Here is a 24705-nt window from a genome sequence, read left to right on the forward strand (position 1 = left end):
AATCCATTTTTTGCGCACTGCTCCAGAGTGCCACAGGAACTGCGCGCACAGCTTGTGTAGGTCTGCAAAGTACTTCTTGCCGGGCCATATGGGGACATTCGTGAATGTGTACAACAGTTTGGGGAGCAATATAATTTTGACCAGTGATAATCTCCCCGCCAATGACAACGGGAGAGGGCGCCAGTGCGCTATCTTGGTCTCCAACAATTCTGCCGCGGCCAGGTAATTGTTAGCTAAAAGAGCTTCTTTGGTCAGAGACACCTGAATTCCCAGGTATTTAATCCCGTCAGGGGACCAGCGGAGGGGGTACTCTGTGGCAGGTTGGGTCGTGGAGCTCGTGAGGGGGAAGAGTTCGGATTTGGTGTAATTGATGGTGAAGCCAGAGTATGTGCCAATATGGGTAATGTCACGCAGAATAGGGTCAAGGTGGAGGTCCGGGTCTCTAACGAACAGCAGCACGTCGTCTGCGTAGAGTGAGATAATTTCGGGGGTGCCCTGTAGCCGTATCCCCTTGCGCAAGTGGCGTTCCCTGACAGTCTGCCATAGGCTCAATGGCCAGTGCGAACAGGATCTGGGAGAACGGGCATCCCTGGCGGGTGCCTCTGAAAAGAGGGAACAAAGCGGACGTTTGAGAGTTGACTCAGACCCTGGCGACCGGGGAAGTGTACAACTGTTTGATATATGCAATCATCCTAGGCCCAATACCCATGGTCTCCAGGACCAGCCACATATATTTCCAGGACACCATATCAAAGGCCTTCTGGACATCGAGGGTGACTGCGACTGCACTCACATCTTGATTGATACGTGCCAGAACGTTGAGAAGCTCTAGATATTGTGTGACGTGGATCTACCGGGCACGAACCCTGACTGGTCGTCGTGCACCATGTATGGTATAACAGGTAGGAAGCGGTTAGCAATCACCTTGGCAAATATTTTTGTATCCAAGTTCATGAGTGAAAGGGGCCGATATGATCCAGTCATCACTAGGCTTACCAGGCTTAAGCAGGACGGTGATAACGGCCTCGCGTCTTGTCGGGGGGGAGGGATCCCAGCCGGAATGACTCATTCCACACCCTGAGCAGCTCGGGGGCTAGTATAGCCACATGCTCCTGATAGAATGGTGCCGTTAGTCCGTCAGGGCCCGGTGCCTTTCCTTTTGGAAGACCAGAGATGGCCTCCACTATTTCATCCAATGTAACAGGGGAGTCTAATTGGTCTCTTGTCGCTGGGGAGACGATAGTGGTGGGAATCTGTTCCAGGAGCTGCCGCATCTGAGAGTCACTGTGTTCGGGGGGCTGTGAATATAGTTCAGAGTAGAAGCCCATGAAGACCTCGAGGATATGCTGATCGGACCACTGTGCCGTCCCCTGACTGTCCTTAACACAGGTAATTTGGGATTGGCCCCACTCCCCCCTCGCCACGGCAGCAAGCGTTTTGCCAGGACTGTCACCCTCGCCGTATTTGCGCGCAGCCTGTGGGCGGCTGAAGTACTGGACTTCCCAATTGGCCTGCTCATTGAAGGCCTTGATCTCCTCACTGATCTGGGGGAGGACACCTGGGTCAACAGAGGACGGGTGAGCTCGCTCCAGGTCCCGTAGTTTAGTTCAGTGCGGGACAGGGCGGCTCTTATGGATTTGAGGACTCCCGCTTCCCTAGAGATTCCCCCCCCTGATGAAGGCTTTGAAGGCATCCCAGCGGACCCCCAGGGTGGTGGATTGCGGCAAGTTGTGCTCAAAGTAGGACTGAATATCAGCAAGGATGTCCGCCCTGAACACAATGTCCTGCAGAGCGTCCGATTTGAAGCGCCATGTGTTAATGGTGGGAGCCGGTATTCCCAATTCTAGGGATATCGAAACCAGCGAATGGTCAGACAATGTGCGTGCATGTATGCATGTTTCCTCAACCCTGCCTAGCATGGAGCCAGATAGTCGGAACAGGTCGATCCTGGAATAACTGTCATGTACTGATGAATCGTAAGTGAATTCCCGCGTTTGCAGATGTAATGTCCTCCATGCGTCATGAATGTCGAGTGTCGCACAGTGGGTCAGGAGGCTACGCGCTGCGCCTGGCAGGGGTCTGAAGGCTGTGCCAGTCCTATCCATCATGTTATCAAGAATGAAGTTCATATCCCCACTCCAGATAATCTGCACCCCAACATACCCCATCAACTGTGCCATTGCTAACAGGGACTATTTGTTGATGAATACCTATGGCCCTAATGTTGATTCTCCCGAATTTATTGACCAAGTGGTATCCATCAACAAATAGTCCCTGTTAGCAATGGCACAGTGCAACACGGTGTACCTCCCCTCAGGGTCTGTGTAACTCTTGTGGAGAACAAACTTAAGTGACTTATGGATCAATGTCAACACTTCACTGGCACGAGTGGAATCTGAGGTGAAATATCTGTGCGGTCCCCAAGTTGGTGCTATACTCCTGGCCAGTTGGGCTGTGGAGTGTCTTCTGCAAAAGCAATATTTTGCAGCCGTGTCTGCTGGCATATACCATAATCTTGCGACCCTTGGTGTAATTGCTTAGGCCACGCACACTCCAGGACATTGTTACCGGCATCCTAATGGTCTAAATGACACACCCTTAAGCAAAGAGCCCATGGAGCGCAAGTGCGTTTCCTGCACAAGTGGTCCTTGCACCCATGACTATTGGCGTGTGCCATGGCCCCTGGAGCCCAGATCTAGTAGCTCAATCCCGAGTGCTTTTAGACATTGCAGTTATAGGCATCCCAGAAATCTAATGCACATCCCACCACTCCGATGCCCTGCGGTCTGTCATACCGCCTCTGCCATTTACCTTAACGCATCAACACCCCCCACCACCTCCCTCCCGCACCACCCCACCCAAGCGGGCAGTGTTACCCCCATCCCCCACCCATAAATACAAACAGGTCCCAGGAAGAGGGGAACAGACGGTGCCCAATGTGAGCCTGCCGACCCAGTGGCCCAACCGGGGCCAACAACCAATTCCAAACCAACAAAGTTAGACATTGCAATCGCAGTGGGGTGCGCTGTTGCCATGTGGAGGGCTCTATAAAGAACATAATTTTTTTTTTTATAACTCTGTTTATTGAGTTTAAACAACAAAGCATTAAGAAACGAACATGAATGAGACATGAATCATCGTTATACACATGTTTGAAGGCAATTGGCCACAATAACAGCACGCGTGGGCCCACTGGGTTGAGGACCGCAAGACATCAATAGGACAAGGCTCGCAAACAATGCTGGCAGTGTTGGTGATGAGCCCCCACTCGCTGGTCTCATTGAGCATCTAGCCATTTACCCCATATTTTTTCAAATTTATGGTGGCAGCCCCTTGCATTATAGATCCGGCGCTCTAAGGTTGCGCACCTGTCCAACTCGTTACTCCAACGGTTCAGGTTCAGTGGGTCGGCAGATCCCCAGTTGGCTGCAATAAGTCTTTTGCCTGCCCCCAGCGCAATTGGCAAAAACAATTTCTCATATTTAGACCGGTCCACTTCACCCCCAATGCCCAGGAGTACCATCTTGGGATCCCTAGGGATTGGTGTCGCCAGAGCGGCTGAGATTGTGTCAACACAGTCCCCCCAGAAGGCCTGTATCGCCTGGCATTCCCATATCATATGGTAGAAGGTGGCGGGTTCAGTTTTGCATCGAACACATGTCCCGTCTACTACACCCCCCATCTGGCCATTGCAGTGCGTGAGTGGTATGAGCGATGGAGGATCCTCAGCTGTATTAGCCTAAGCTTGGATTCTATACCAATTTCTCTGGGGGACATTAACGCCTCCACCCAATCTTCAGGTTCCAGGGGACCCACATCTCTTTCCCACTTTGCCTTTAGCCCGTCGAGCTGTGCAGCCCCGAATGAGTTAAGTGCCTAATAGAGAGTAGAAGTGACCTTAGAAGAGATGTGCTGCGGGAGAATGTTGGTCTCAATGGGAGAGCAGGGGGGTATGATCGTCGTGTCGGGGAATTGGGTTCGGATGGTGTGGGATAGTTGCGCGTGCCAGAACCGGTCCATGGGTGCCAGGTCGAATTGTTCTTGCATGGTCTCAAAACCTAGGTGACCCCCTTGAATCACGTGTGCTAGTGTGTGTATTCCTTTTGTCTGCCAATGACCAAAGGCGCCCATTTTCACTAGTTCCGGGAGGAGCGCATTGTGCCATATGGGTTGTGTGAGTGTTGGCTGTCCTTCCCAGCCGATTAGTTTGTGTGCTGCCCGCCAGGTGCGACGGATGTGGTGGGTCATTTTGGGCAGCGCCGGGAGTTGATTGTGGGTGGCGTAGAGGATTTGCAGCGGTGTTAGCCGGGCCATGGTCTCTAGCTCAATACGGGTGTGTGGCAATGTGGGGTCCACGTGCATCCAGTCATTCACTACTCCTATCTGTGTGGCCAGGTAATAGGTGTGTATGCAGGGTAAACCGATGCCTCCCTCCCACACCGATCTCTGGAGTGTGTCAAGGGCGATCCTGGATTGTTTCCCACCCCATAGCAGTGTGCGCAGGTTCTTGTCTATGAGTGCGAAGGTTTCTCGGGGGATGAGGCGTTCTGGAGGACATATAACAATCTGGGAAGGGTCATCATTTTGAATAGCGCGGCTCGGCCCATTAGCGATAGGGGAAAAGATTGCCAATGGGGGGTGTCTCTGTTGAACCGCTCAATTACTGGTTGTAGATTAAGTTGGGGGAACCCATCAAGCGTCGGGTCAAGCCGTATACCCAGGTATTTAAATTCCCTGATAGAGACATGATATGGGCAGGTCTCCGGGATCGCAGACTCACCGCCCTGAATCGGGAAGAAGATGGTTTTGGCATCATTAACCTTCAGGCCTGCAAAGTACTGGTATTCGCTGAGTATGAGGGAGACCGCCGGGCACGAGATGCTCGGCTTACTGAGATATATGAGCAGGTCATCCGCATAGAGCGAAAGGCGGTCTTCTCCACCCCCTGGCCAAGCGAAACCAGTCCAGTTGGTGTTAGCTCTAAGCTCAATCGCTAGTGGCTCGATGGCCAGGAGGAAGAGGAGTGGGGATAGCGGGCATCCCTGTCTCGTGCCCCGACCCAAGGGAAATGATTTGGAGGACCTGCCGTTCACCCTCACCATGGCCTCTGGGGATGCATATAGAAGTTTTACCCAAGATATAAATGTCTGCCCCAGGTTCATCCTAGCCATGATCTCCCACAGAGCATCCCACCCCACAGAGTCAAACGCCTTTTCAAAGTCCACCGCCAGGAGGGCGAGTGGGGCTGGTATTTCCTTTGCCCTGGACAGCGCCAATTGGACTCTGCGCAAGTTCATTTGAGTCGATGTATTGGGCATGAAACCACATTGGTCCGGGTGGACGAGGGTCTCAATCACCTGCAGTAGTCTGTTAGCGAGCGTTTTGGCGAGAACCTTTGCTTCGCCGTTGATCAGGGAAATCGGACGATAGGAGGCGCATTCCTCTGGGGGTTTCCCAGGCTTGTGTATGACAACTATGCATGCCTTCCTGAGGTCTGGTGGGAGTGCTCCTAGTTCTCTGCTGCGTAGAAACATGCGATGCATGTGGGTAGGTAGCCTGCCGCCGAGGCATTTCCACGTTTCTGTCGGGAACCCATTGGGGCCCGGGGTTTTCCTGGGTTGGAGTTGTGCCAGCGCTTCTTGGACCTCAGTATCGGTGATGTCAGCATTCAGGAGATCTGACTGGTGTTGTGGGAGTGTCGGAATCTCGATTTGGTCGAGGTAGCGAGAGGGGTCCACGGGTGGATTCCCATTGGGAGGGGTATAGAGGTTTTTGTAATAGGTGGCGAATGCCTCGACAATATCAGAGTCTTCTGTCAACAGTGTTCCATCCGGAGATCTGATCGCCCTTACGTGTCCCCTGCTTTGTGTGCGTCTCTCCAACCAGGCCAAAGTCTTGTTAGCTTTGTCGCCCCGTTCATATATTTGGCTCCGGACTAATTGGTGGGCAGTTTGTGCGTTGTCTAGGGACAAGTTACTGAGGGCATCTTGCGCCGTAAGCATCGCTTCCTTTGCTTCTTGGGTGTTTTGTATGAGGATTTGTCATTCACACTCTAAAACGCGTGCTTCTGCTTCCCTGACCTTCTGGACGTTGTTGGTAGGCGGAAACCACGGAAATTGCCTCCCCTCGTAGGACTGTTTTGTACGCCTCCCAGATCGAAATCGGGCAGTCCACTGAGCCCTCATTGAGTTCGAAATATTCCGTTGTCTTCCTTTCTAGCTCCTCCGCAATTTCAGGAACACGGAGATGGTATGCATTTAGGCGCCAATTACGATCCGGGCGGCAGAAGGTGTTCTTAACAGTTAGAAGGAGCGGGGAGTGGTCCGAAATACCTCTTGCGAGGAATGCAGCGTCGAGAAGCCTGTGGATTATGTTGCGGGGGGTGAAGACTTAATCAATCCTGGAGAACGGTTTGTGGACCCCTGAGGAGAACCCTGCCTCGTCTCTATGAAGTGAGCGCCATGTGTCCACCAATCCCGAGGCCTCGGTGAACGTGGCGAGCGGTGTGGGGGTGGGGCGTGTTCCAGCTCTCCTATAGGTTCTATCGACTGCGATGTCCATTACTTCATTAAAGTCCCCTCCAAGCACCCACGTATCAGCCTCTTCCTCCAGGAGCAGGCTCTGTAGTTCGGAGAGCAGTTCTTTTGTCAGCGTAGGGGGGGCATAGATTGCTGCCAGGCCCCACATGTCCGCCAGCAACAATACATAGCGGCCCCGGGGGTCTGCCCTGATCTTCCTGACCTGGAGGGGGACTCTCTTGTGAACTAGTATCATCGTACCCCTAGCACCTTTCGTGAATCCGGCATGGTAGACATTCGAGTAGTTGGATCTTTTGACAAAGTTGGTGTTTGTGCCTATCAAGTGTGTTTCATTTAAGAGGGCAATGTCCGGCGAATGCCGGTTTAGGTACTGGAGCACCAGTCTCCGCTTAATGCTGGAGCCAAGGCCATTGACGTTCCAGGACAGTATTGTCACCTTGTTGGGGTTCATCCTGTCTGCGTGAGTCTACTTGTTGGGGTGGCTGGGAGGATTAGTGGCAGTTGCGCTTTTTCCGGGGGCGCGTGTCGATTTCCTCTCAGGGGAGACGTCCGGGAGTTGCCTCGCATTGGAGTGCCTGAAGACTGGCAGACAATTGCGTCCGCGGTCCTGGCCCAGAACAGTGTTTGTTTACCTTGCCTGTGCTCGTCGGATTCTAGCTTTCTTTTCTCATGATTCCGTTTCCTTGAGTCTCCAAAATTCATCCCCCCCCATAACCCGTCCGGCCCAACTGGGAGCACCTGTCGCCCAAACATTGAACTTATAACTTGGTAAACTTAAACTTCGCCGGAATGACCCGAACTAGGGTGGTAACTCCTGTGGAGCTACCTGGACTGTGCTTGAGACTGCGGTGCCTAGGCGGCCGCAGTGGTGTCATTTCCGTGGTATCCCGTAGCAGATTCAATTCTGTGATGCCCAGGCCTCATCCGTTCTCCGTGGTATTTCTGGTGGGGCGCCGTGGTGAGTCAGTTTCCGGGTCTTATCGGAGTGAGAGGTGGCGAGTTCTGCCCGGGCTTGCGGGCGGACGGTCCAGAGGGAGAGCGTCTGGCCGCAGGCCCATTGAGGATCTGTGTTTCGAGCCAATCCCATGCTTCTTTGGGGTTGTGGAATAGGTGGGTCGTGCCCTCGTAGTGGACCTTGAGCATCGCCGGGAAGAAGAGGGCTAACTTGATTGACATAGAGTGAAGTTTCTTCTTGACAGAGTCAAACGACTGACGGGCCCTCTGGACCTCTTTGGTATAGTCCGGGTAAAACCCCACTTTGTAGCCGTTGTATGTGATTGGGCCAGAGGCCCGTGCCATCTGTAGAATAGCGTCCCGGTCCCGGTAGTTGAGGAGACGCGCAATTATAGTTCTGGGCGGGGCTCCTGGGGTAGGTCACCCGGTGGGTACCCTATGTGGTCTTTCAATAGAGAAGAATTTTGACAGTTTCTTGGGGGCGAATATGTGAGTCAGCCAGTCTTCCAGGAAAAGTTCGACACTGGGGCCTTCCTCTTTCTCCGGGATCCCAAGAATCCTGAGGTTATTGCGGCGTGCCCTGCCCTCACTGTCTTCGGCTTGGTATTCAAGTTGGTTGACTTTTTGGGCAATTATGGCGAGTTGTTGTTCCAGCTGGCGTACGTTGTCTTCTGTGTCTGACACTCTTTGTTCCGCTTCTCCGACCCTAGACGATAGGTTGCGGAGATCTTGGCGTAGTAGAGACACTTCCGTGGAGACTCCACCTATTTTGAGTTCCAGCGATGTTCTCGAGTCCCCAATTGCCTTGCCTTCATTAAGTCATTCAGGGAGAATTGGGGGTCCTGAGTTTCCACTCTGTCGCCTGCTTCCGCCAAGTTTTGTGTCCCCTGGCGAGGGGGTACCCTCCACTGTGTAAAGGTCCATTTTACTCTGCAGGGTCTGTCTCTTGGCCTTGTCCTTGCCCATGGCCGAGTCGGTAGTTTGTGCGAGGATTTGAGCCCGGGTGGGTCTTGTGGGTGCCCAGCGGGGATTGACGTGGAAACCAAGGTGGGGTGGGCTTGCTGGGCGTCTATCTTTCGCCACTCTGTCTTCGCTCCCAGGCCTCGGCTGGGCAATGTGGATTGGTGAGAGCCGATCCCCTGTTCTGGCTGGTCTGGTGCGCTAGTTGGAGGGTCAGGAGTCCGCTGGGGGGGTGTCCGTAGTTGCTTCCTTGTGAGGAGGAGCGTAGTCTCTGAGTATGGGCCTCTCCTCGGGAGCTGCCGGACGTGTGGGGAGGAGGGGTGTAGCGTGGGCAGGACTCAGCCCCGTGGTAGTGGTGCCCCGTGAGGGTCGTTCTGCTGCGTGTCTTCCCTGGTTGCGGTTGTTGCACCGCCGGGGAGAAGAGCGTCTGGGGGGCCCGCCGTGGGCAGGGGGTGGCTCAGTTGTTTGTGGGGAGAGATGCCTCTCGCCGCCGCTCTTCGAATTCGGCTCCGCTGTGCGTAAGCCACGTGGGGAGAGCCGTATTACCTTTGTCCCCAGTGTATAAGGGGCCGTGGGGGGGAGATATGGCAATTCCCCCATCTCACTCACGTACCTGATTGTTGCTGGGCCAGTGTGCAGCGTATCGTCCATCAGCAGGGGAGCCCAGCACACGGTCCTTCTTGTTGTGCTACGGCTCGACCCTGCGCGTTGCAGTCTCGCTGATGGGGGGAGGGCCTCGATCTCCAGGGGGGAGGTAGATGATGTGGGCCTTGGCCCCGAGCAAATATGCAGGTTGGCGTCCGAGGAGGGGGTATGGTGTGTTATAACACCCGCCCCTCACTAATGCCTCCCGTGTCCGCTCACTTGCAGCGCTGCCTGGGCCGGGAAGGGTGTCGTCGCGGATGGCCTCGGTTGCTTCGGGTCTCGCCCTCCGCTGATTTCACCAGGGTCGGGCAGGTGCAGGGACCGCCGTTGGTTCTCCGGCTGTATCGGCGGGTCCCTGCTGGGTCTTGCAGTCCGCCCAGCCGAGCGTATGCCTTCCGTCTCCGCTTCCAGCGTTCGCTGTGTCGCAAAGGGGGGGAGGGGTGGGTGGTCGCTTCACCCACGCCACAATGGCCGCGGATCGCCCGCCTGTCGAGTACAGGCCGATCCTCACACCCCCTGCTCCGATTTGTCACGGGGATGCAGCGACTGTTTCCTTGCCGTGTCCGCCACCTCCTATGTGCTGCTGGGGTGTTTCTATTCAGCAGAAGAGGGATAAATTGCAGGATATATACAGCAGCCGCCAGGAGCTGGTGCGATTAGGTCCGCATGCGTCGCGCGTGCATGCGCAGTCCCTATAAAGAACATAATTGACATCAGAGTACCAGCGGAGACTTGCATGACATATATGAGCCATACATAGGTGCACAGCAACCGTGATTTAGTGGGTGCTCCCACACGAAACCAAAAGGTGTATTACCATCAACACATGAGGAACAAACAATAGTAACCAGGTAGCAGAAATATTGAGTGAGCTGCGATAGCCGGCCGGGGGTAAGGGGCGCACCGCTGTGCACACCACGTCCAGACCCGTAGATACAAGTGGGCCAGTAGCCCGTCCAGTGGAGCATTCAGGAATAGTAGGCCAGATTGCACGTCGGTGAGCCGCCCCCGGGCCCCAGTGGCAAGTTCAGCATAAGTGATCAATATAGGTATTCAGCTCGTGTGCACTGGTGAGCCCTTAAGGTTATGTTACTACTAACACATGAAAAGACTAGCCATGTTGAGCAAGCAGTCAGGATGTACCATGGCCTTAGTTCAGTCATCAACAATAGGATTGCGAGCGGGATTCGGCAGCGGTATCTGTGACTCTATAAATTTGACCGCTTCATCAGGCACCGTGAAAAAGAACAGCTTTTCTTTGAAGGTGATTTTGAGCCTGGCTGGGAGACGGATGGCATATGGGACGTTACGCTCCCTTAGCAGTTTCTTGACTCCGAGGAATTGACGTCTCTCCTGCTGCACCCCGACAGAGAAGTCGGGGAATATCCGGATGGTGTTTGAGTTGAGGCATAGGTCACCCTTTTCGCGAGACAGGCGTAGGATGAGGTCCCGGTCTATAATTAAGAATCCTGGCGATGATGGGTCTAGGGAAGTCGCCCGGCCTGGGATGCGGGGAAAGGGCCCGGGGAGCTCGCTCAACCACGAAGAAGGGGGATAGCGCAGGGTTCCCCAGTAAGTCTTTAAGCAGATTTTGGACTGCCAGCTTCATGCGGCCCTTCAGGGCATTTTCGGGAACCCCAATTATGCTCAGGTTGTTCCTGCGCGAGCGGGATTCAAGGTCGTCGCACTTCGATTTCGCCACCTTCATGTCACGGGATAGTGTGGCCACAGAGTCTTGCAAGGTGTGAAGCTGATCTTCATTAGCCCCAATTCTGTTTTCGGCCTCGGTTATTCTTGTTCCCGTCAGGTCCACCCAGGATTTAAAAGAAACAACGTTAGCATTAATGTCATCCAATTTTTCATGGAACGAGGCAAAGTTCTTGGCCATCGATTCCATCATGGCAGTGAGGTCTGGGGCTGTTGCTCCAGTGGGGAGCTCGGAATCGGATCTTCATGTGCGGATGATGCAGCTCCCCGGTCTGCACGTGGAGTTGCCTTGGTAAATTTATCCATTGCGCCCACCTTGGTAGTTCCCCTGGATTTGTTGGGCATCGCACTTGTGGTGGGGGGGAACCCAGCAGGTCAGGCCAGATGTATTATAGTGAGGAGAGATGTAATGAAGAGAAGTGCACCCCGGGTGCACCATGCCGCTTTAGTTGAGCGGGGGTGATGATGAGTGGCTGCTCCGCCGCCGTATCCGTAGTCCAGTCGGTAGTAAGGCCGCCTCCTGAGCAGGGCGACAACAGCGGACAATGCTGTCTCCCAGCGTTGAAGGTGCAGGAGTTGGGGAGGAGCCGCCTCAAGGCGCACGAGTGCGGAGTGAGGCCATGTGCAGGACGGGTTCTGTCAGGTAAAGCGCCGCCAGTGGGGAACGTGCATGGGGCCTGGATCCAAGTTTCAAGGCCCCAATGTAGGATGACGCTCTGCTGGGCAGTTCACAGCAAATGTGAGGGATCGTAGTAGTTAGAGCCCCAATCCAGTGAGGTGCCCTCAAATGGGGCCGGTGGGGTAGTCCGCGGCCCCCAATGACCATGTGGGCCCAAGGAGTAGGCCGTAGTGTAGGCAGCGTGTGTGGGGCGGCCGGCAGGGCACACGCAGGCAGGAAAGCGCACAACTTCGTGGCAGACGAGGCCCGCCGCAACCCAGCTCCTTAGCTGGGCCGCGGGCCGCGGGCAGCCGCTGGCAGACCGCCGGATCACTGATCCCGCTGGATCCGGGCCACCCCTGGGCCCAAGGAGCGGCCAGCCCGCGGCGCCCTCCAGCTGAGGGTTACCAGCCACCGCGGGCAGCAGAGCAGGTCCGCGATGCCTCTCGAGCAGAGGCGCTCTGCCCCCCCCCGAGCGGCAGAGCAGGGCTGCGATGTCAAAGCGCGGGGGCGGGTTGTAGTGCCAGCCCGGGCGCAGCTCCCGTCCGCCGGAGCCACGCAGCAGAGGCCGGGGAGGCCCCTCAAACCGTGACGGTCCGGAGGCTCCCACGCCGTCACCCACCAGCACCGGCCACCACGGGGGCTGCCCCCGCAGCCTGTAGCCAGGGGGCAGGGAACTCCTACGAAGGCAGGCCCCTGCCGGATCTCAGTCGGCGCGGAGGTTCGCACAACACGGCGGGCCGAAGCTCCAAAGCAGGGCGGCGGGGTTCCCAGAGCCCAATTCGGGCCGAACATGCAGCAAAATGTGTGGCACGATGTAGGCTTCCAGCAGGGCCAGCACAGTGTAGAAAAATTTAAAGCAATCCGCTGATGTTGCCGGATTATACGTCCCAGCCACACGGAGCTCCACAGCTAGTCAGCCATTTTCCAGGCTGCTCAACAGCGCCCCCTGCACTTTGTTGTTTTACTGCCTTCTCCTCAGAGTCAATGAAGAACGAAAAAACTCTGGAAGACGCATGTTCCCTCGCTCCTGGACTCTGATGAGGCAACTCTGGATCAAGATTTCCTGCTTCTACAGAGTCCTCTGGATTCCCATGAAGATTTGGCCGGATTCAGACTCGGCAAAACGGTCACAGGAACCCAGGCATTGGACTTCTGCAGCTTTGGTGAGGCACACCAAGTCGGGGGTTGCGCCAAATGGAAGCTTGTCTTGAGGCTAGTTTGTCCCACCAGCCCAAGGGAGGAAGTCGTCCTGTACGGGTCTTCCCAGTCTATATGAAAACTGGGTCAGCACACCTGCAGGGCTTCACTGGGCGCTTCGCGATCCAGGAGGGTGCTACTGGCGTCTTCTCGTCTTCTGCTTTGGATGTTGTCCTCCAGTGGTCGACTGTGCTCTTAGTCCCAAAAACCTCGCTTTTTATGCAGGTTTCCATTCATTCACAACCCTAGGCTGTCAATTGCACAGCAGGGTGACTCTCCTCCAGGACATCCAGCTGGCCAATTGGAACTGGTTTCAAAGGACAGGGAGGTTTGGGGACCCTCCCTGTCTACCTTTCCAGACGCACTGGAGCCTTGGACTTCAGGGCTGAAACCCACCAAAGGCAAAATACCGAAAGGACTCAAACCTGATGCAAACAACAATGTAAATGCCCAGAAGAAACGAACCAACAAGAAATGGCGAAAAAAGAAGACTGAGGCCATTTTGAGAAAATGGTCACCCTTTGCCCATACATGCAGTGAACCTAATGCTTGTGGTGAGTCGGTATCGGGTTAGCTGACTAGCAAATTCTCTGTTTACAGAAGCAAACATGTTCATGGTGGTTCCATTTTAGAATTTGTTGATACTCGCTACATCTCAACCAAGTCTGTCTGCACGTTTGAGCAAAACATACCCAGTCATCCACAGTGCATCCACTTTTACATGTATTGCCTCTTACCATGACAAATCCATATTCCGTTGATACCAACACACCTTCGAAGGGCAGTCCTGCCAAACATGTTTCCCGGATCTATGCTGGCATTTTCATCTTTCTTCCTGTGTGCTGCAGCTTGGAATTGCATTCTGTACAAGTTATTTCAATGCACGCTCGGGCAAGTGGTTTACATGCTATAGCAACCTGTTTTTTTTCTTTTGTCCAAAACTGTTATGTTCAAGGATTACCCAACTCCGTCCACCCAGCCCCTTTCTATCTATACACCATTTGTAGAGTTGCATTCCATACCTCCGAAATGTTGGTTAGGAAACTGGGGTGCAACGTAAACCAGCTGTGCTTAGTGGGCATGTCTGCTCTCGGAATGGACAGTCTGTTTCTGTGGTCCGGTGTCGTTTTCTATCCACAAGATAAAGTTGGAAGAATTGTTACTGGAGGGGGTAGAGATAAAGATTAAAATGTACAGTGGTTACTACACATGGTAAGTAATAATATCCGAACGTCGGTTGTGATTTTACATAATGCTTTAAAAGTTTAATGTCCCAAACGGTAGAACTCGAGCAGTTTTCCACCAGTTGCCCTAGCACTAAGAATTTACAGCTTACTAATGGTGCTAGCTTATGAAATCCCGGGAACAATGTTTCGCCCGTTTCCCTGCTGCAGTATTGCCTCTTTGCTGAGTTTGCCATTGTGAATGGTTCACGCTCCTTTTAACTTGCTTGAGAAATGCCTTTCAGTGTTTCGCTAAAAGCTGCTTCTTTTACTTCTCCTGCTCTTCGCCACCATGCCGGTTAAAGATGTGGGGTTCCAAGCAGCATCAGGAGCCGGTAAAAGCTGTGCTACCTCCCATCGTGCATGGACCTGTGTCCTTGTCTGCTCTCACCTGTACATTGTGTTGTGCAGCTTTGTCATGCCCACTGTGATTTTTATGTTTGGTTAATAACTCGTGTATTATCCCTCCTTGTTCAGCAGTGACAAACATGAATGCAAAGACTCGGCCACTATGGGGCTGCCCTGCTTTTCACGATGTGCATGATTTAACCATTGTCGTTGCACTAGTAGTTCAGTGAATAAGTCTTGTGTTGGGCAAGCTCAACATCCTTTGCCTTTTAGTGTTGGCTGCCTTAACAGTCCTATTCCCTTAGTGATGGATAACTGTAGGGTCTGAGAAACTCCTATTCTAGACAAAACAATGATTATAGAAAATTGCTCCAAATTTCTAACTACTCTGAGAGGCGGGTTGTTGAAAATACTGCAAAGATGCAGATTTATTATGTAAATGACAAAGGACTGAAGGTGCAAATATATAATTGCCTACAGTATTACGACTTGCCCTGAGATTTCTAGTTTCATTTTATTTAATTTGACACTATTGCTTTATGGTAGAATAGATACATTTTGATTACCCGATAATCTCCATCAAACCAAGAGTGTTCTAAAGCAGGAACCCTGGACAGTCCAGATTGGTAGATTTATTTCATTTGTAAGTGAAACAATAATCCTGTTTTCGGTATGCTTTCAGGTGGGTCTCCAGATGAGCGAGAGAAGACCTTCATTGCTCCCTCCCCCCACCCCCGTTTTTTTTTTTTTAATCTAAAAGAAATGAGCCTTAAAATCTATTGAGTCTATCTAACAGTCTTCCTAAATCCCTGTTGGCTTGTCAGCTTCAGTGTCCAAGATACCAAAACTGTTACTCTCCAAGCACTGTGGTTCCTTCCATAGAAAAGTGCTTTCTATCCTCCATCACATTTCCCTTCAGGGCTTTTAGGTTTGCTGTTGGCAGGCATGTTGTGCTACGTGCATTTTGGGAGCAATTTACTTGTGCATCGCTGGTTTGTAAGTGATAATTCTGATGGGTATGTGAAGTTGGTAGAGTTAGAGTGAGGAGAGCTAGTTTACCTTTTCCCTTTCTCTGTGTTGGTAGATCTTTAGATCATTGGTGGATGAGTAACTTGGTATGTGACAGATTATTAACTAACATTTGTTGAACAAATACCATCTCCTTCTCTGAAGAAAAGTCAAAATCATTTTGAAGAGCACCTGGCATGACAAGGTACTTTATGTTTTGTATCCCCAACTATGGTGTGAGGAAACCATTGTGCCTCTTCCATGACTCTCAATAGGTTGGGTAAATTTTTTTTTTTACTCTGTCCATAAACAAGCAGATAGCTCATTAATAACTTCTCTGTTATGGTGGGAGGCGGTGTTGACCCCGCAAGATTATCCACCCCTTTTTTTAATAGCTTGAGAAGCTTTCCAGAATAATTGTTTGAATTATAAACCCTTGCCCCAACATTGTGCTCTGCAATTGGAACATAATGGAGTTGATTAAGTTTGCCTTTTGTGAGAGCTTCCTTCATGCTCGCCATTGAGTCTTATGACTGCTCCAGATCCTGCTTCTTTGTAGCAGGTTTCGCATAATGGCCGTTGTAATGCTGCTTCTTAAGAATTATGAGTGGTTGCGACGTTCGCTCTGACTAACCTCGTACACCAGGGTTTGTCTTGGACTTGCACAAGGTTTTGTTTTTGGGTCTGCTTTGGATGAGGTAAAATTAAAAGACCAGGTTTTCAAGAGATGCCTCCTATTGTTTGAAGATCAAGTTTTTGCAGCACACTTAAATTTTAAACAAAGAAACCCAAATCATTATGTACAGCATGGTTTTTAAATCTGACGTAGTTCTTGCTTCTCTCCCGCTACATTGTTTTCTGCATTTTTACCTGGTTTGAAGTTGAATTATAGCAGAAATCTCTCTGCCTTTTATGTCGAAGAGCATTTTGGTAGGGGTGTGGGAATAAGCGTGGAGAGAGCTCCACGAATTATCATAAATAGACTGGAGAATGTATGACACATTCAATCTTTCAATGCAAAGGCAATGGATCTATGGTTTTAGTGATTACTCGAGTAATCTTAAAACAGGATCTTGTAAATGTGATTGTAACTTTGCTTCCACCTAATGTGTTACCAGAACATAGTATAGAATCAAAAGAACAAAATTGAATTCAAGAAGGAAAGGCCGAAGCGTAGAATTGGTCTCGCTGTGTGCCATGTGCAGGCCAGGCACAGCGTCGGTCCGAGTTCATGTTCAGTGAACACTACCACTGTAGCCGCACTCAAGGATACAATCTCCTAGTATTGGGTGGTGCAGCCTCTCTAACGACTTGTGTTTGTGCAAAGGTACTCTTGGACAAGCTCTGCAAGGCTTCAAACGTGCTTCCCCAGAGTCCTGCAAAACTCTGAATGACGTAATGGAAAGATTGCATTTCACTAGAGCAAAGAACTGTAGCCATTGAGGATCTAGCCAAGATGGGGCAATCTACTTGAAGCACTAACACATTCCACCATATGGGCTGTAGTGTTCTGCACGTTCCCGTAGTCTTGAAGCCTGAGTCTAAAACTAGTTAATCATGACCAGTGGAGCGCAAACCTATGACTGTCCTGAGAGAGAACTTCCCATCTCAGACGACTTAAGCACACACTCCCTGCATATGTGAAGGCTACTTTCATACAGGAAGCTGAGATTGAGCACCTGGTTTACTGGGAGACGTTGCATGCCACTAATTATTGGTAGCTTTCACTCTTGCCAACCATATACAATCCTTACAGGTGTCTTGTCTGGATGCGCTTTCTGACAGTTTGTTTCCACCCAATTGGCAAATTCAGTCAAGTAAATTGTGGATTCTAATCCTACATTTTGATAGTGTAGCTTTGCCTTACTTTCTGAGGCAACCAAACACCTGCAGTATTGGTCTAGGTGTAGAGCTGGAGTAAACCTTTGGCCATTAGCAGCTAGTGATTGCATATTGTGATTTGTTCATGTCGGTTTGTAGAAGCGGTGCATTAAGTTAGGTATGTTTAAGGCAGTGCCCTGCTGGCCACTCTTGGTCACTAGGGGACTTGTTCAGAATGCAGCAGGCGCACAGTGGCGGCGGCCCCAGTTTCATCAGGCTGTGACCCAGAGCCAACAATCTTTCCCGCCACCCATGTCTCGCCTCTTCCACCTGTCACTTTGCATCCCTGTTTCATCCTGCTGCTTTGCATTGTTGTCTGTGCGTTCTTCCACTTTGTTGCTTCTGGAAGCCAGTGGTTTACACTGCCTGTCCATTATTTGGCCTTCAAGCTCCTTCTGCTATATTATTCCTATGGTCATTTTGGCTACAGTTGATTGCAGCAAGAACATTAAAAAACAATGTCTGTTTTATTTTTCATTGCTATTTTTTTTCTTTTGATTTTTAAATAGGCTTCAGAGTTAGGTCAGAATTTTAATGAAAATGTTCTCAAGCCAGCCCAGGACAAGGTAAACCTACAAATAAATATAACGCTTTCTACACAAATGCTTGGGGTGTAATTACCCAAATGAACAGCGTTGACTAACCTGCATCCAATTACACGTGGTGGTGGGTGTGATTGCACAGTTGCAAATGGTTAACTAACCAATCAAATAACACTTGGTGGTGGAGTATGAAATCTAAGCTCATCATTAAATGTGTGTATCCAATAACACAAGCTTATATTTGGGACCTCACAAATGGACTAATACGACTTGTACCACATTAGCAGCTTGCACAATGATGGAGTTTGAGTGTTTAATCTTAACTTTGTAATTCTATTGGATTGCCTGTTAACACCTCGTGCACCCTGTGTGCAGTAACGCAGAGATGTCACCACCTTAAATGATCATTCTGCAGAATTGCATGCTGAGCTGACCAAAATGAATGACCTGTCTGCAGTAATTTGTTTTAATCACCTACATGCAAAGGCACGTGTGCAGTAACATGATTACCAGGTCATGTTTAATGATCCATCTGCAATCCTGCATAGTTAGCTGTGCATTGTGAAGGACACAAATACCATAATGTGTGCTCTGGCAGATATCTTGAATACCTTGTGCATAACAATGTGTGGCCAGCTAAGACCCCTTGACTGATCTGTTTGGATGTGTCCAGCTGATCATGTTATTCCATACATGTCATTAAAGATGAAAGATGTACAGAAGGCAACATAAGACGGTGGAAACCTTATCCTGTAATACATGTTTGGTTACCTTGGTCTTGTAATAACCTGTGAGCAGTAACACATGGTTTTGCAGCATACATCTAAAATGGATGTGCATTCTATATGTTAGCCTATGAGCAATTTGATTGTGGACAAGAGTATGCCTGTAATCTCGCATTGTCCGGATATGCCACAAGTCTCTTGGCCAGCGCCATCTTTAGAATTTTTATGGCACTGTTGTGTTCAGCATTTGGCAGCTTTCGCTGAAGCTTTGCATGTTTTGCTTAACGCAAGAGAGATTCTCATCCTGAACTCTGGTTGAGCTGCTGGAAGCCCTGCCAACAAATGGGTGATGAGCAGGAACAGACTGTATAGTCAATTCTTTTTTGTAAATGCTTGGGAGTTTACATTTGCTAACAGCAGGAGCCCTGTTCAACTTTTGCCAATGATACCAACGTTTGAAGCAAACTTAACTTTTAAAAGGTCAGTAACTAAGACCCACTAGTTCACAAGAGAAATGTTGTCAATAAGGGAATCTTGGGAAATAATGTCAATTGCTGCAGAAAGAGAAGGCATTGAACCAATTTTGTTCTGATGGACTGCATTTGGAATCTGTGGCCAAAGATATCGATGAAGTGACCTTCACTGATACTGAGAATAAACATTGGGCTTTGCGTCTCCTTTCTCTTAAAAGTAATACCCAATGTAAAGCTAATCCTGTTTGTGAAAGATATTAAAACTAGCAATGGCAATGTCAACAGTTTAGGCTTCTGCTTCTGTGTAGACTTGGGAAAGGCATTTGTCAGGCACTGCCGGAGTGGTATTAAGTGGCCAATGATGGTAGTATCTGCAAAATGGGTCAAGTACCTGGGCATCCAATAGCAGTGCCTGGCAAATGACTAATACACACAAGCCAAAACTGTTGACTTTGCCAATGCTTGTTTTAACAAGATTTCAGTAGAGTGCTTATTAATCGAGTGGCTGAAGGCAGACCTAGTAAGACATTTTTATTGCACCAGTAGCGTGTTTACAGCTCCATTTAAGTAAGGACTGCTTTGGGCAAACACTGGCAGGCACCTATAGTGCAAAGTTTGATAGTAAGGATTGATTAAAGCAAGCTCAGAGTTCCCATAAGGCAGTTTTTCTGGCGGGGAGGAGCAGGAACTGGCCATAGTGATCTGCATGGCCATGGGCAGTCAATGGGTGGGCAAGTAACCAAACGCGGGCAAGTTATGTGTCCCTTCTTGCATGCCATTTCTCTCTATCTGTACTCTAATGCTACAGTTTTGGCTCATCGCCACCTAATAGCCCAAACTAACGAGGCATTGGCAAAGCCAACAGTTTGGGCTTTTATGTAGGTATTTTATTTATTTATAATGTGCCTATATACAATGTGTTTGAAGGCGCAACAAGAAAAGAGGGTGGGGGGAACATGGAGGATGAACAAGAAATGATCCTACTAGGCCTTATGACATTCAGATTGTGCAAGTGCAGTAGGAGAAGTGCAGCGGTGTGCCAGTCAAGGCAGAAGGGCCTGTGAAAAAAGCGAGTGCCAGGTGAGGCCAGGTGGACAGAGCCACAGGAAAGCAGGGAGTGCAAGGGGTAGGAAGGTCCATGAGCTAAGGAGGCTGGAAGGGCTGCAAGGGTGCAAGCAGTGCCAGCTTTGTGGGGGCACGGATGGGCAAGTGCAGGTTGATTGGGGGGGGGGGGGGTGGTCCGGGTAGACCAAGTGCAAGGGCAGACTGGACTAGGGGGGCGCTGGTGCCCTATTAGACTCTGAAGGAATGAACCAGGCAACCAGTCAAGGGGCGGATGGGGACATTAGCGGGGGAGAGGGAAGGAAGAAGAGAAAAGTAAGGTCTTGAGAAGCTTCCAGAACTTAAGGAAATCTGGCTCAAGTCTGAGAGGGGCAGGGAGGCCATTCCAGAGGGAGACTCCTGCGGAGGAGAGAGATCTACCTCCACTCTCTCCTTGGAAAAGCATCTGATCTGCAGAGTTGGAGCTGGATGACTGAAGGGCTCTAGCAGGGTGGTATGTAGGGAATGTTGGGGAGAATTGTCAAAGATGTGCTAATTCCCTTCACCTGAGAGACCCCCGGCAACTGCTGGATTTTGAGGACCTATTTTCCACTCTCTCATGTATTTTGATAGTGTTTTACCCTTCTGTTTTCTTTGGTTATGGAGTCTAACCAACTCCATATGCATCATCTTTTCATTTGTGTCACACAGCACCCTCAGTGCAGTGGCACAGGGAAAACTGTTCAGGCTTTCCCAAGGTTTAAATACCTTTCCTGGGATAAACTACTTTTTCCCAGAGTAAGTCAAGTGAAATGGACTTTACTAGTCGTTTAAATTCCTAGAACCAGCACACCCTATTTTACAATAGAGTGTTGGAGGGGTTAACTAGTATCCCCTATGTCTAGATACTCATGTAGCAGTCAAATGCTACCCTTACCTCTCAGAATGGCTGGTGGCAGTGGTTTTACAATGAACTACCATGATTTTTCCCGACCGCGAGCTATTCGTAGCTCCGGTAACGTTAAAACGTGGGAGCCATGTTTTTCACATGTCATCTTCCTGCTATCTGTATTCCAAGGGTGCCACCGAATGGCCCAGACTAAAACAAACCCACACAACATCAAGTTCTTGAGCACATGTTCTCACCAGATTTATATGTTTAGAATAAACTCCAGCCATTAGGCTGGAACTCATCGTGTACTCTTTTGTTTCAGTTTAAAAAAAATTGTGTTTAGTTTGTGCAATGCCCGATCTGAATAAAGATTAAGATGTTAAAACAGGACTACAGGAAAGTGAGCCTACTTTCAGTAGAATAGATGTTTTGGTCATTGTACATTTTGTATAGGTTTTTTATTTTTTAGCTTGGTGTGAATGCTTTGTCGTCTTTTTAACCAACAAAGCATCCTCACACTTTGCGTTTCCCACCATATTGGTTGTATTCGCTGGTTTTAACTGAGTTTTATCTATGCAATAATTATGAAATACAACCTTTCTAGCTATTGATAAACTTGATTTTTTTATAATTTGTCTTGTTAAAATAAATCTGTGTTAAAATAAATCTGTTATTTGTTTATAGTTGTGAGACCTATTCAACATATGGTGTTCAGTGATCTGTCTGTAAATATGTACGCTATAAAGAAACACAAATTGGACACTGGACCCCTCCTAATTTTAGAAATGACTGGATCAGGAAATGTATTTGTTCAACCCCTGCTACTACCCATCGGTCCTGCTGCTAGTCTCAGCAATTCAAAGGCCATGCTCCTAATTGGGCACATCAAATGTGGTGCCCAATTCCCCCATCTCATGGTCCCCCATGCACTAAGACACAATCGTTATTACCAGGGACAAAAAGGCAGACATTACCCAGGGTACTTGGCTGCGGGGCACCTGGAATCTGTCCCCGGGACACACACACATGTCTTCCTGGGCCGCCATTGTTATTCCACAGTGGACCCACATTTGGCATGCTATTTACGGCTTTTCAGTTTCCTAACATGCACTGGGTGGGAAGCAATGTTCCCTCTAAGTTGTGCACATGTGCACTTGCCTAGCCGCCTTCTGGGTGCCGCTCAGAAGATTTTTAGCAGCGCACACATGCAATTCTCACCTATGTAAAAAGATTTAATCAGGCACAAGCCACTGCAATTACCTTACATTTGCTTTTTCTTAAAATAACTAACTAGTCATAATATTCTGGTGTAGCTCATTTACATTACCCTACTATGCAAGCGTGACTGTAAAAACCTAACAAAACGTAAAAACAGACTACAATCACAAGAGGTAAAAACTAATATGAAAAAGTGGCTCCATGAACAGAAAAATCTAACTGATATGCTTGCACACATTAACCAACTACTGTTCCCTCCCCACCCATGACTCCTATGCTTTTACTCTACCACGCGCTTAATCTAACCTCTACACCAAAACATATTTCGATATTACCAGACAACCTTGACTCTTCCTCTCTTGGCTTTGCGAATGGTTACCAGACATGGACCTACATCCACTTATGTTAAGTTTGTTGTAATTTGAATAAGGTTCAAGCACAAGAACCTCTGTTAGTTCCTTTTTGGAAGGCCTTCCAGTGACTACCCAGGCACCCCTGAGATGTGGCCTGCATGCTGCAGCACGACTCATGAAAGGTCTCTGGAAATTCAACCCTGACCCTCCTCGAACTGCATTGGCTCCCGCTGGAAGCCTGTATCATTTTCAAATCCTGTTGCATCATTTACAAGACTGTCACCCTGAAGTCCCCATGCTACCTCACTGAGAAACGCAACATCTCCAGAGGCCTGCAATCCACCAGAAGTAAGTAAGTAAGGAAATGTGAAGGCTTAAACTCACGGTGCAGCCTTCTCTGTCTATGCTCTAAGACTGTGGAACCTCCTCCGGTCAACATCAGACTTTCCCCATTGCTGCTACAGTTCAGGAAAAAGCTCAAGACCTTCCTCATCAAGGAATGGGTCTTACATAACACATAGGCCCACACATTCCACTCCCCACCATACTCGAGACTCTGATCTGCCCCCCACTGCCTCCTTCCCTGGTTGCTTGTAGATCCTTTGATGCAAATTGGCAGCCGTTGCCCTCCTCTGTTAGCCCCCACTCCCCTTTTCTCTGCTTCCCTCACCGTGTTCTTCCCCCTATGATTGTAAAGTGCTCTGTTAATTCCTGAAGCCAGGTCCACGCTCAATAAATAGACTAATAATATTAATAAAAGCATCAACCACACATTGTAACCCAATTATCAATTCAAATATCGGATACTGATTGTAGGTAAACACGCTACTTGGATGTGTAACCTCATCCCATGCTATTCTTAATACATATGTCACGCAAGTGCTTTTAAGGGGTCCCTTACAAGTTAACTCATTATACAACTCAAAAATGAATTCGCTCCCTAGGGATTTTGAGTAGACAAATGTCATGCCCAGAGTCTCCTACTTTAGCATTGCTAACATTACCGTATAAGTGGAGAGAAACATTGCAATACAATTTACTTGGTCTGCAAGGGATAAAGGGTAATGGCTATGCCAGGTATTACTAGTCTATAGTATTATGGCAATGGATAATTAGAGAGTGGAATGCTTTTCACACAATCTGCATCGTTTCTAACTGTTCAGAGTTGCATTGGTCATAGGCCATAACAAATTATATTGCAACTCACTGCCATACAAAATCGATTTCACTTTTCAGTTGTATATTCCGACCTAACATTATAAGGGCGGAATAAGATGCAAACAATCATGTGTGCACTGCAAAATAATTGTGTACCTGCATGTTTATGATTTTTTTTTTTAAATGCATATAATATCATGGTGAGGCTCTAAATGTTTTGCTTGTAAAGTACTATGGGTATGCAAATATCCCAGTGACTATTTCACTGCTACAATCTCGTGTTTTACAGTGCCCTGTCAACTAGTATTGAAGGGGAGCACAGGAGCCAGAGAGGGGTACAGGTGAAAGGACACAGGAGAACACTCCTTGAGGGTGAATAACAAATCAGTAACTTTCAAAAACCAAGTCACTTTCTTCGGCAGTACAGTGTAGAAAATGTTTGTTTGCTGAAGGAAAGGAAACTTTAGTAACAGTCTAGAGAACTGCACTTTCTGTTTCTTTCTATGCTCAGCTGCTGACGGCATTTCAATACAACCTTGTGTTCTGTGTTTATTGACTGTAGCATCCCCCTGCATCTTTAACTTATAACAGTGAATTGCAGAGCTATGCCTTGTTACGGAAGAAGGCTCTCAAGCTGCTTTAACTTGGAGCATTGATGCTATAAACTCAAAAGGCATACATATGTGATTTACTTCAACAGGGCTCTATAATAAACTTCAGTAAGTCTCTTGTTGAATTTTGTCTAGGCTGTGGTAAAGAAGGGTGGGCAAAACTATAGGCTGTATTCTGATGCTTGTTAATCTGCTTAGAATCACATGCTGTACATATGGTCCGACATCCAGTGGTAACCGCGGAGTATTGCATCTTGTCTTTGGGGGACGTCGGCAAAGGCGTGTCTGAAACACTATCCCTATCGTGACGTGTGTAGTACCCAAAATCCCTCACACGCAGAGGTCCCTCAGATTATTTTTTTCCGCCCAGATAACTGGTCGCCCTATAGCGGAGCTCTTCATGAGACATTGTTTATCTTACCGAATTGTCGGTTTAATCCCCGTTAAGTCACTTCGCCTATCAAGAACATCTTCGACGAAGACTACGGGGGAATTGTCTACGGCTGTGGGTTCCGGCACCTAAGATCCGGCGTTCGGACCTCCACGTGGCCGGGCCTTCTGGCCGGCCT

At 49.3% G+C, this 24705-nt stretch overlaps 1 protein-coding gene across 12 annotated transcripts in view; it reads left to right on the forward strand.

Moving 5' to 3' along the window:
* The window catches only part of ARFGAP1 (ARF GTPase activating protein 1), a 369057-nt gene that overhangs the window by 213851 nt on the left and 130501 nt on the right, over positions 1-24705 (forward strand). For 4 of the 12 annotated variants that reach the window (XM_069650786.1, XM_069650787.1, XM_069650789.1 and 1 more), the window contains exons 10-11: positions 14192-14221; positions 17633-17689. The exons of 3 other annotated variants lie outside the window; for them this stretch is intronic. In XM_069650786.1, the coding sequence (XP_069506887.1) occupies positions 14192-14221; positions 17633-17689 (87 nt within the window). The remainder of the gene's footprint in view (positions 1-14191; positions 14222-17632; positions 17690-24705) is intronic. 5 more of the 12 variants (XM_069650788.1, XM_069650790.1, XM_069650794.1 and 2 more) reach the window with 2 other exon arrangements.

The sequence above is a fragment of the Ambystoma mexicanum genome, chromosome 3p (genome assembly GCF_040938575.1).
Source record: "Ambystoma mexicanum isolate Mex_15411 chromosome 3p, UKY_AmexF1_1, whole genome shotgun sequence".
Lineage (NCBI taxonomy): Eukaryota > Metazoa > Chordata > Amphibia > Caudata > Ambystomatidae > Ambystoma > Ambystoma mexicanum.